Genomic DNA, 12,595 nt, shown 5'->3' with positions numbered 1-12,595 from the left:
CTGATGGCAAAAGAGCAAAGCGGTTCCCATGGCAACAAAACCTCCTTTGGGGAAGGACCGGGTATACTGCACTTGCCCCCGCCCCATCTCCTTCCCTCACTTATCCACGTGGCTTTCCAGGAAACTTTGTTGTTGTTGTTGTTGTTGATGTTGATGATGATGATGATGATGATGATGATGATAATAATAATTTATTATTTATACCCCGCCCATCTGGCTGGGTTTCCCCAGCCACTCTGGGCGGCTTCCAACAAAACACTAAAATACAATAACCTATTAAACATCAAAAGCTTCCCTAAACAGGTGTCTTCTAAAAGTTTGGTAGTTATTTTGCTCTTTGACATCTGGTGGGAGGGCGTTCCACAGGGCAGGTGCCACTACCGAGAAGGCTCTCTGCCTGGTTCCCTGTAACTTGGCTTCTTGCAGCGAGCGAACCGCCAGAAGGCCCTCGGCCCCTGACCTCAGTGTCTGGACAGAACGATGGAGGTGGAGACGCTCCTTCAGGTATACTGAACAGAGGCCATTTAGGGCTTTAAAGGTCAGCACCAACACTTTGAATTGTGCTCAGAAACGTACTGGGAGCCAGTGTAGGTCTTTCAAGACCAGTGTTATATGGTCTCAGAGGTCGCTCCCAGTCACCAATCTAGCTGCCGCATTCTGGATTAGTTGTAGTTTCCGGGTCACCTTCAAAGGTAGCCCCACATAGAGCGCATTGCAGTAGTCCAAGTGAGATATAACTAGAGCATGCACCACTCTGGCGAGACAGTCAGTGGGCAGGTAGGGTCTTAGCCTGCGTACCAGATGGAGCTGGTAGACAGCTGCCCTGGACACAGAATTGACCTGCGCCTCCATGGACAGCTGTGAGTCCAGAATGACTCCCAGGCTGCGCACCTGGTCCTTCAGGGGCACAGTTACCCCATTCAGGACCAGGGAGTCCTCCACACCCGCCCGCCTCCTGTCCCCCCAAAACAGTACTTCTGTCTTGTCAGAATTCAACTTCAATCTGTTTGCCGCCATCCATCCTCCAACCGCCTCCAGACAGGGTTTAAGGACCTTTAAGAATGACGCAGCAGAGTCAAATGAGCTCTGCCTCACCCCCCCCCATACACACCCTGTACCTACCATGCAGGCATTAGGGGGGCTCTGGTTGAGGGTACAGTAGCCGAGTCGCCGGCCTCCCAGCAGCCTCTTGGTGTCTGCAATCAGAAAGAGAATGAGATCATGTTAATAAACGCGGGACAGAGGCATAAAGGTGCTTCATCCTGCTGTGGCTATGGACCAAAGAGTAGGTTGAAATCCCAGCCAGGACTGCTCTGGGGTCTTTCATTCTGGTAAAGGTAAAGGTAAAGGGTAAAGGGACCCCTGATCACTAGGTCCAGTCGTGACCGACTCTGAGGTTGCAGCGCTCATCTCGCTTTACTGGCAGAGAGAGCCGGCGTACAGCTTCCGGGTCATGTGGCCAGCATGACTAAGCCGCTTCTGGCGAACCAGAGCAGCACATGGAAACACCATTTACCTTCCCGCCAGAGTGGTACCTATTTATCTACTTGCACTTTGAGGTGCTTTCGAACTGCTAGGTTGGCAGGAGCAGGGACTGAGCAACAGGAGCTCACCCTGTCACGGGGATTCGAACCGCCGACCTTCTGATTGGCAAGTCCTAGGCTCTGTGGTTTAACCCACAGCGCCACCCGCGTCCCTCTCATTCTGGTAAGTGGTATGTAATTTTTGCCTGCCTGCTTGCTTGCTTGTTTATTGAAAGCTGTCCCTGCTCCCTCTCCCTGGTAAAGGAACCAAGGTCTCGGGAGAGCTGTAAAATAATTGAGCTATGAAGGAGAATGAGTGGGTCTGATTGAACAGGGAGAAGAGCAAAGATCTTGAAGGCCCCGTTTCAATTAGCTTGGAGAGCAGCTGAGGTCTTGCAAAGCCCTTGCAGCCAATCACATATACTCTGCTCTTGCAAAGACACTCTGTTACTCAGAGAACTTGCAGCAAAGCCAATGCTAGTCCACATTTTCTTTTTTTTCAAATTTTGTATTGATTTTCCAAATTTATAAACAAACAAACAAACATAAATCCTAACTATAATTATTCCACTATTATTAACATTGCTAAGTGACTTCCTCGAATCCCCCTGGCTGAATTTCAATGTACCGAATTTTTTACTCTGTAAGACTCATTTTTCCCCTCCTAAAAAGTAAGGGGAAATGTGTGTGCGTCTTATGGAGTGAATGCAGGCTGCACAGCTATCCCAGAAGCCAGAACAGCAAGAGGGATCGCTGTGCAGCGATCCCTCTTGTTGTTCTGGCTTCTGAGATTCAGAATCTTTTTTTTTCTTGTTTTCCTCCTCCAAAAACTAGGTGCGTCTTATGGTCTGGTGCATCTTATAGAGCGAAAAATACAGTATATCATTGTAACAGTTTTCCAAAACTAATTTCTCATAAAATTTACTTAATCAATTAACATCTTTCTTACTTTTCATATTATCTTTAAACATATTATTCTATAACATCACATATTTAAATCCTAAGCCAATCTGGTATTTGCAAGTATTTCTATTTCCAAATCTTAACATATTTAACTAAATATTCTTTAAATTTCATCCATTCCTCCTGGTACTCCTCCCCCTTCTGGTCACGGACTCTTCCGGTCAGGTCGGCTAGCTCCAAAAAGTCCATCATCTTCATCTGCCATAGTCCACATTTTCTCCAATTCCTTCATTGACTATTACTCCTTATTTCAGAAGGTGGGGTCTTGGGACAAAGGCGGAAGAGCTTGAGTGAAGCTGCCTGACCTTCCAGCCAGTCTTGACCCAGCAGACCTCCGCCTTTCACCAGCTCTCATCCTCTCACAAAAAGGCTGTTGGGATACAGGGATGCTCTTACCTTCCTTGGGGGCTGACCTGCTCCCACCCCAAATCCCTGCTTACTTGTTTCTCCTGAGGTTCTGTCCTGTTATTCCAAGGGAAGACGTGGCCGAACTGCACCTGAGGCTGTGCTACCTATCCGCCACCAGCCCCACCCCTTTCCCATACACGGTTGCAGGAAGCAGCAGGCTGGCACCAGGCCAGGGGAGCTCCAAGTTGCTCCGCAGATTATCTGTGCCATTTGCTGTTGACAGCCGGCCGGCTGGCTTGCCTTGCTAAGGGAGCTTGCAGACATGACGCACCCACAGAGCAGGAAGCTCATGTCAAAAGCCACACGGTTGACCGGGCACGATGCCTCCAGCCAGCCCCATAAATGCTACCAGTGACCAAACCGGTTTCATCAGGTGGAATTTTCCAAATGAGCAAAATGGGCAGCCGGTGTTATGTGCAAAGCAGTGATGTGTACCCGGGGGGAGAGAGAGGAAAGAGCAGGTAGGAGGGGTTTGGAGGACAGTCTTTGGCAGGGGCAGGGGCACCTCCAGAATTTGGTGGTGTGTGGGAACACAACAGGGGACTGAAGTGGCCCCATGCTTGTCACAGTCTTTTTCTTCCTTAGCACTAAAATCCCTCCAGAGCTGTGTTTCTCCAGATGTGGGTCTCCAGCTGTTTTGGGACTACAACTCCCATCACCCCCTAGCTAACAGGACCAGCAGTCTGGGATTATGGGAACTGTAGCCCCAAAACAGCTGGTGACCCAAAGTTTGGGAAACACTGCTCTGGGGCAAAAGGAGGCAACCAGCCGTAAGGGCAGGGGGCAGAACTGCAAAGGCAAGCGGAGCCAGGAAGATTCTCCGCACACACGTGCCTATTTACCAGCCAATTAATCTTATTAAAACATTATGAATCCCTGCTGAGCTGCAACAGGCGTCCATTATTTGTACTTTCAGGAAACAATTGAAGACATTGTTGGTTCAACAAGCTTTTCCAGCTAAGTAAAAAGGTCTCTGGTGTAGGTGCTCTTATTTTTTTTGCTATTGTTTTAAAACCTACATTTGGTTGTCTTTTGTACTGGGTTTTAAATTACTTTGGGTTGCTGTTTTAGGAGATTCCTAAATTAATAAATCATTAATTTATTAATAAATTTTTATTAATCATTATCTTTTAAATTGTAATTTAATCAACTTGTTTTCATTACTGGTTGTTAGCCGCCCTGAGCCCGGTCTTGGCTGGGGAGGGTGGGGTATAAATAAAATTTTATTATTATTATTATCCGGAAGCTTGGCTCCAGTCTTTATACTTTATTAACATTTGTTATCTTTCAGGTGGAAGCAAAGTCTCGCTGCAGATTCACATGCACAAGGATGTCCACAATATAGATTTGGGTGAATTTTTTAAAAGCAACATTCTCCCCTGAAATATGGTCAGAGGACATCTCTCCCTCCAATTCCTCCCCTCTCCTGAATGCTTTAAACTATTATTCAGGGGGGTTTTGTTGCTGTTGTTGATATTAATTTTTAGTTCTTATGATTTAATGTAGAAACTGTTCAATTTGGTTTTGTACATTTTGGTCTGTTTTATTTGTTGTTTATGACTACTTATTTTATGTTTGTGATTATGTAAATCTTTTTATGTTGTAATCCACCTTGAGCATAGCATCCCCCCCCCCCAAAAAAAGATGATGATGAAGCTGGAGGAAAGTCTGCTGAGCAATAAATAGATTACCCGGTTTTTCAGTTTCCCCATGATTTCTTGCCAAAGAACCATGAACATGTCCAAGTTTTTTTTGCTGGCAAATTGGTCATAGGTAGGAATCAGCATAAGCAGATAAAAAGGCTTATAAGTCTTCCCTTCTCCCAACTACTCTTCACAAGGTAAGTAAGTATTCCAACAGATGGGGAGACAGGTATCCGTTTCACAAGAGGCTCATAAACCATTAAAAAACCAGCAGATTTTCTGTGACTGTGTGTGCTGTGGTCCCGCACACCAACCACCCAAAGGTCTGTCCCATTCTCAAAATGCCCCTTGCCTGCTTGCAGCCCCAGGATAAACAACTGCCACCACCTCTTCTTCTAAATCCCTTTTTTTCCCCTATGTGGCTCATCCCCAGCTTCAGGCAAGCTCTGAGATGCCTAACAGGACACAGCACAGAAATGGACTCAGTTTGACTGCTAGATCAGACCTGAAAAAGGAAAACAACCACCAGGCTCCTCCTCATCTGGCACTACAGTTCAGTGGAAAAAAAATTCTCCGTCAGCTTTCTAGAACATAGGTAAAGGAAAAGGGACCCCTGACCATTAGGTCCAGTCGTGACCGACTCTGGGGTTGCGGCGTTCATCTCGCTTTATTGGCCGAGGGAGCCGGCGTACAGCTTCCGGGTCATGTGGCCAGCATGACTAAGCCGCTTCTGGCGAACCAGAGCAGCGCACGGAAACGCCGTTTACCTTCCCCGCCACAGTGGTACCTGTTTATCTACTTGCACTTTGATGTGCTTTCGAACTGCTAGGTTGGCAGGAGCAGGGACCAAGCAACGGGAGCTCACCCCATCGTGGGGATTCAAACCGCCGACCTTCTGATCAGCAAGTCCTAGGCTCTGTGGTTTAACCCACAGCGTCACCTGCATCCCTAGAACATAGAGGCCTATATATATATATATATATATATATATACACATATATATATATATATATATAAAAACCTCCCTACCCCCATCCCAAATGATGTTCTAAAACTACCTGACAAAACCTTGCCACGGTTCTGCAGCCTCCATCATGCAGATCTGGCTTCCTAAACTTATCAGAGGCAACCTGGTCCTTGCATCCACAATCGCTGCATGAAATTGCTGCACTTCAAGGCAGCAAGAGTTCAAGACAACAGAGTTGAATCAGACCAGGAAATGCATGGCTCAGCTTCAAAAGGGAGGTGAGCTGGAGAGCCACCATGGTGTTGTCTGCCTGCTAGGTCCCCAGCCCCTCTCCCCCCTCCTACAAAAGCTGTGACAGGGTGCAAAAAAGGGGTCTGGATTCCATCAACACACTTGGGTCTGCAGGATTCCACCAACACACTGGGCCAGGAAGCTGTACCCTTTTGCTAGTAGACTGCCTTTATTCAGACCTATCTCAAACTACAGTACTTTGGATACCTGAAGGTATCTCTGGCTTGGATATTTAGGCATTCATTCAAAACTGAGTTCCCACTTTTGATGCCAGTCAAACTGTTTCAGAGGCACAGAGTCTAAAACACTGAGAATGTGAGGTTCTTAGTTTTGAAGTGCCACATCAAAATTTGAATTTCCCATTGGAAATCTGGGTGTTCTGCATGTTGTTCAGTGAGGACCATGTGCTGATTTAATAGCTATGAATATTATTGATGGGGAAAACCACAGCTGAAGGAGAAACCGGTTTGCTCACTGAGGCAGAGATTTTGCTTCTGCATTGCTGGTGGCAGATTCCTGAGACCCTGGACGGTGGGCTGAATGAAGTTAGCTCCTTCTTTCATTACTGTCACCATGCCTGTTAGGGAGGAGGAGGGCAGGGAAGCACTGACAGCCCACTGAATATGGCTTCCTGCAAAAAGCAGCTGCCCCTTTTGAAAGAGCATGTTCCTAGCCCTCAGGATTTGCTTGAAAGGGCAGCATCAATCATTGCTGGAATCGCAGGAGTTGGTGCAAAGGGCCTTTATGGGGTCTCCAGCAGTTTTAGAGGCGACAGAAAGTTCTTAGTGAGCAGCAGTGTCTGAAATTAGCCAGGCGCATTTTGCACCTGGCTCTTGACCACTTGCGGCCAAGTGAAAATGCCAGGGAGCCAGGATGGCACCAGATATCTCCACTATCTGAGGATCATTGGACCTGGACTGTTTTCACACACTAATACCCCATCCTGTAGATTTCTATATTTTATTTGCACAATTGGAATGAATTTCTGCAACCAAAATGCTTTTTCTGTGCCGCCTGAGCAGGAGCAGTCACCATTAAGAAAAAGAGGTCAGAACAGGCCAATAGATATGTGGGCTGTCCCTGGATCAAGTGACTTTTCTTCTTTCAAACTTCAAAGCTCTTAACCTAGCTTAAGGATCTCATCTGAACTAGCCAGACATTTAACTGAGAATCATTCGCAGTCAGCCCATCATTTGAAAAACAAGACTTTAGAGCCGTCTTGGTCAAAAATGGCAACTAGACATCCAGTTTTGGCAACGGCATTTGCTCAACACATTTTCTTTTCCAGGACAGAGTTTGTAACACACGGCTGGGCCCAACACAAACAACTTTCTTTCCCTCTTTCTCCCTCAAGCCAAGATGGTCCGTGACATTCTCTGCTATGCAGCCTTATACAATCCCAGTCACAAGACCCACTTTCCACCCCGCTCAAGGCATAAGATGGCCCAGAACCTTCCACAAATCAGTCTCTCTCATGTCTATCCTGCAGGGACTGTCCCAGAAGCCCTTCTGGGTGGGAATTGGAGGGGCCAAAGCCCCAAAGGCCAACTTGCCATTGCCTCAGCAAGACTCTCTGTGGTGTCCACTTCCACCTTCAGAATGGCAACTGGGGCCTCCCCATTAAAGAAGACTGATTTGGGAGCCTGTGTGTGTGGTGGTGGGGAGATGATGCTCAGGCCCTGCCACTCGCCACTGGGGCATCTGAATGGCCACAGCGGGAACACAATTACTGAATTATTCTTTATTAAATTTATATACCACCTTTGGTCCAAAGATCACAGGCGTCATCTAGTCCAACCCCCAGCAATGCAGGAATCTTTTACTCAACCTGGGGCATAAAACACAAAACGCATATAACCACCACCAGACTAGAGGGGGGCCCTTGGGCCTGATCCAGCAGCTCTCTGTGCCCCCAACTGTAAACCTCCTCCTCCCAATAGAAAAAACTATAGATTATTTTTTTAAAACCTTCATCCTTTATAAACTCAGCCCCCACCCCCCTGCGGTTCAGTCCTTGGCTCCCTGGAAGCCCCACTTTGCGTCACTTCAGAAACTTTCCCTTTCTCCCCCTCCCCCCTCAAGAAAATAAAATCGCTCACTGAGGCGAAAGAAAATGAAAGAAAGAGGAAAGTCAGCAGTTTCGGGGAACGTGGGAGGACGTGGGGCAGCCCAGGCTGGTCCAGGGGTGGGGGGCACGTCATGTGCCCCCCATCTCGGCTCGGGAGGCCCTCTCCGCTGAGCCCCCCAACCCCGTCAACAGCAGCAGCAGCAGCAGCAGCAGCTGTCCCTTCCTGGGCCGACCTTGCAAGGAGCGCCCCGCACCTGCTCCCTTCCGCGTCGCCCCCCCCCCCGAGCCCCCCTCAATCCCAGGGAAAGGGCGAGACCCCTCTCTTCCTCCCCCCCCCTCTTCCCTGCCTCGCCGGGAGGCTCACCTGAGCTCATGGCCCCCCTCCACGAGGAGGAAGTGGAAGTGGAGCAGCGCCGCAGAAGCAGCAGCAGCCGCCTCCTTCCCGCGCGCTGCCCGCCAGCGCGAAGCAGCTGCAGCTGACGGTCCGGGGCCGGCCAGCTGGAGGGGCGGGGCCTAGCGCAAAGGCTGCCGGGAGTCGTAGTTCCTCCCCTCAGGGGCTCAAGTGGCGGTTCTTCCCCAGGTTTCCCCCTAGTATGGGGACCAGGAGGGCCCAAGGACACCAGTCGCCTATTCCACATTCCTTGCATCGTTTTTAAATAAATTCCACCCCACCCCCAACACATACATATTTATTAAAAGAGAGGGTAATTTATCAAAGACTAAGGTGCTATCTAGAACAGTGTTTCCCAACCTTGGGTCTCCAGCTGTTTTTGGACTACAACTCCCATCATGCCTTGCTAGCAAGACCAATGGTCAGGGATGATGGGAGTTGTAGTCCAACAGCAGCTGGAGACCCAAGGTTGGGAAACACTGATCTAGAATGTATAACTTGCTGTTAAAATGGAACACACAAGACGAAATGGTTAAATCGGCTATGATAAAGTGGGCGCAGGACATTGGGCATAACATTATGTTTGAGGACTGGGAAAGGTTGTGGACCACTGGGCTGAACTTCACCGCATGTAATGCTCTGAAGGAAAATGTAATGAAAATGATATCTAGATGGTACATGACCCCAGTTAAACTTGCCAAAATATACCATTCGTCTGATAATAAATGTTGGAAATGTAAAGAAAATGAAGGAACATTCTTTCACCTCTGGTGGACATGCCCTAAGGTGAAGGTCTTCTGGGAAATGATATATAATGAGCTGAAAAAGGTATTTAAGTATACCTTCCCTAAGAAACCAGAGGCCTTCCTTCTGGGTATTGTCGGCCAGAAGGTGTTAAAGAAGGACCGAACATTCTTTATGTATGCAACAACGGCAGCAAGGATACTCATCGCAAAAAACTGGAAAACTCAAGATCTACCCACACTGGAAGAGTGGCAGATGCAGCTGATGGACTATATGCAACTGGCCGAGATGACTGGCAGAATCCGAGACCTGGGAGAGGAGAGGATTGAGGAAGACTGGAAGAAATTTAAGATGTATCTACAAAAACATTGTAATTTGGTTGAATGTTAAGAAGGATGCTAGATTATAAAAAATTGGCCACCACTAAATTAGATTTTGAATTTGATGATAAGTGAGATTAAAGAAAACATAAATTTTATGGAGAATTGCTAGATTATACTTAAACGAGTGGATATAAGATCGTAAACAAGTTGATAATTTGCTTGGAAAAACCTTTTAACGATGTAAATGGGAGCGGGAGACGTGAGGGAGTCCAAAGAAGTGATGAAACTACGTTGTGATAGAAGTAAGATTGTTTATTATTGGTGCATTTGTATTCAAAAACTCTAATAAATATTTATATTAAAAATAAATAAATAAATAAAAGAGAGGGTAATTTAAGCTGCAGTTTTTTCCAGTTCCAAAGGCGCCAACCCAAGGAACTGTGATAGTGTTATGTACTGAGTCGAATAGGATCCAAACTGCAGCAGTCTGATTGGTCCTAGAACAATAGGATCCAAACTGCAGCAGTCTGATTGGTCCTAGAACAATAGGATCCAAAAGGAAGCAGTCTGATTGGTCGTAGAACAATAGGATTCAGAATGCAGCAGTCTGATTGGTCCTAGAACAATGCAGCAGTATGATTGGTTGGCAGGAACCACCCAATCATGCTCCAGATTGAAGTGAATCCACAACCTGATTGGCTTACAGTAGAATTCCGGAATTAGCCAATCATGTGCAGCCCATTGTGTAAATAATGTATATAAAGCAGATACTTTGAGGGGACATTCATTCACTCCTCCTCACCACTATGAGCTGAATAAAGAGCATGAAATCACTTTGCAACTCTGAGTATATTTCACTGATAGGAATTTTATGGTCTTAGATATATGGTAATGTTCATAACCACACATACATAGATCAACACAGGAAGGCCAACCTGGAACCATTTTGATTCCTAAACTGAGCAAATGTTTTCTCTGCAAGGAACAGAGTAAAAAAGTGCTATAAATAAAAAGGGCAGTGCGGCTTGTTTGTAGAGGGGCAGGTTGTTGGGTAAGGGTAACCCATCTTGATTCGCGTGCCGTCAACTGAACACAACGAACCTTCCCATCTCTCACGGAGCCAATACAAACAAATTATAAATAAAGGACTGACCCAGAGGACGCTGATGCAAAGACACTATGCAACAGAATGAAAGGATCAATAATCCTCCCTAAACAACCTCTCTCCCCCCCCCCTCCTTCAATGTCTAGGACAATAGCGTCTGTGAAAAACGGACTGTGAAAAAGACTATGAATTGAAAGTGGATACTCCATGTACCTTTCCTTGCTCATTTATTTTATTTTATTTTTCGTAGCACAAAAAAATCTTGAATAAAAACTAATTTCTAGAGAAAAAACAATCCTTCACCATTCAAAAATTATAAAACATTCCCTGAAAAAAAAAGACACTTCCTTTGAGTTCTTTGAGAGCAATCCTGAAGCCATCTTGACCCTCATTGTTAAGTTGTGGGCGAACATAGCAGACGACACAGCAATTTCTCCAGAGCAGATCTTTACTTGCAAGCTGGACAGAACTGAACAGCAAACAGCTCAGCCGGCCTGCTTTTATAGGCAGCCGGCTGTCAACATTATAGCAACAACAACCCAGAGTTTCCCGCCTAAAATAACTGATGTGGACCTGAGTGAAAACTATCTACAGACCTGAGTGAAAACTATATACAGTATCCCCCTGCTGGCCCAGGGTGAAACTTCACTACATAACACTCATAATGACCCCAGATATTTACTCTGCAGTTGAAGGAAAAACCTTTCCCAATACTGTAGTTCTTTTCACTTACAAATCCTTCAAAAGCTATAAACATCTCACATAAATAGGGTAGATCTGTGACAATAGATTCAAGAACTGTTGAATCTTTACCATTTCAAGGGAAAGACTCAGACTGGCCAGGAAAGGGCAACCAGCAAACATTGTCAGGTATCATGACAAGACACAAGCCAGGAGAGAAGACTGCCTCTTGTGATGCATGTCTGATGCTTGTTGGGTGGGCAGTGGTTTTCAGCCAGGGTGCTGTGGCACCCTTTGGTGCCTTGAATGATGGTCAAGGGTGCTGGGAGCAACACTGGCCTCTGTCCTTCTTTCTCCCCCCCCCCATGCCTTCTTGCATCTCTGCCTCCCAAAGGCTTGCACAGCTGTTTGTTGCAGCACCCCTGGCTACAAGCTCCCCAGGCAAACGGTGGCTCTGGAGCTGGCCAGGGGGTACTTCCCAGGCCCCTGTGGGGTGGCATGAGGAGGCACCTCTCTTTAGGGAAGGGGCGGCAGCTGCCGCTGTACAGAGGACTCCGAAGGAGAGGGGAGAGGAGAAGAGGGGACACCCCACAAGGGAAGGAGTCAGAAAAAGGACGAGAGGCTGCCAGGTCTGCTGGCAAGGGGTGGCATAGCTGGGCTCCTGAGCCTCACAGGGCTGCCACAGAAAGAATATAGTTGGTCAAGGGAGCAGTGGACTCAAAAAAGTCAAAAACCTCTGGGCTAAGGGAAACCCAGCCAGATGGGTGGGGTGTAAAAATATATTTATTATTATTATTATTAGCAATTTCTCAAGTCTTTAAAAGTTGTTACACACACTTGTCTTGGCTCCTCACCTCCATGTAACATGTAAGGTGAGAAACCGGGAAGGGGGCATGGGTGGAATAGAAATTGGGAACTCAAAGGGTATATAATTATAATTTGTTTTTCTTTTTGTCCTGTTATCTGTATGAAAATTCGTGGAAGGGAATTTTGGTCGACCTTAGAGAAATGGTTTAAGAATAAGTATTGAAGTATAAGTTTGGATGAGAGTTAAGATTGGATAAAGTAAAAGTGGTTTTTAAAATAAATGAAATGAAAACAAAGTTGGAAGGACATATAGGGAAAAAGATTAGATATAGAAGATTAAGCAAAAATGAATTGAGGAAATGGATGAAAGAGAGAAAGTAAAACAATAACATATTAAAAGAAACTATTAAGTTAAAAAATAAGGTTGAAAGGACTTGCTGAAATAAAAATCTGAATTTGAATACAGAAATGGGAGGTGTGGGGAGGTCAAGAAAATAAGTAAAAGGGAAGTGGTTATGTGAATGGATTTAAATTGCTTTTTGCTTTTTTCTTTTTTAATGATTGCATTTTTTTCCTTTGTATTTTTCTGTTTTTGTGTTGTACTGTGTATTTTTTTTTTGTTTTTCTTATGTCTTTTTTGTAATCTTTAAAAAATCTGAATAAATATTATTTTTTTTAAAA

At 45.9% G+C, this 12,595-nt stretch overlaps 1 protein-coding gene across 2 annotated transcripts in view; it reads right to left on the bottom strand.

Moving 5' to 3' along the window:
• Nucleotides 1–8,370, bottom strand: part of ATP13A2 (ATPase cation transporting 13A2) — a 43,371-nt gene extending 35,001 nt beyond the window's left edge. Inside the window, exons 1-2 of one of the 2 annotated variants that reach the window (XM_081870815.1) lie at nucleotides 8,228–8,370; nucleotides 1,123–1,196 (exon numbers count right to left, since the gene is read on the bottom strand). In XM_081870815.1, coding sequence (XP_081726941.1) covers nucleotides 1,123–1,196; nucleotides 8,228–8,237 — 84 coding nt within the window. In that variant the 5' untranslated portion in view covers nucleotides 8,238–8,370. The remainder of the gene's footprint in view (nucleotides 1–1,122; nucleotides 1,197–8,227) is intronic. The other variant, XM_081870814.1, reaches the window with a different exon arrangement.
• Between the last annotated feature and the right edge of the window lie 4,225 nt (nucleotides 8,371–12,595).

Source organism: Podarcis erhardii (genome assembly GCF_964252035.2).
Source record: "Podarcis erhardii genome assembly, chromosome: 7".
In the NCBI taxonomy this organism is placed as follows: domain Eukaryota; kingdom Metazoa; phylum Chordata; class Lepidosauria; order Squamata; family Lacertidae; genus Podarcis; species Podarcis erhardii.
Note: the sequence above shows the minus strand (reverse complement) of the source record. Positions and strands in the feature narration are given on the sequence as shown.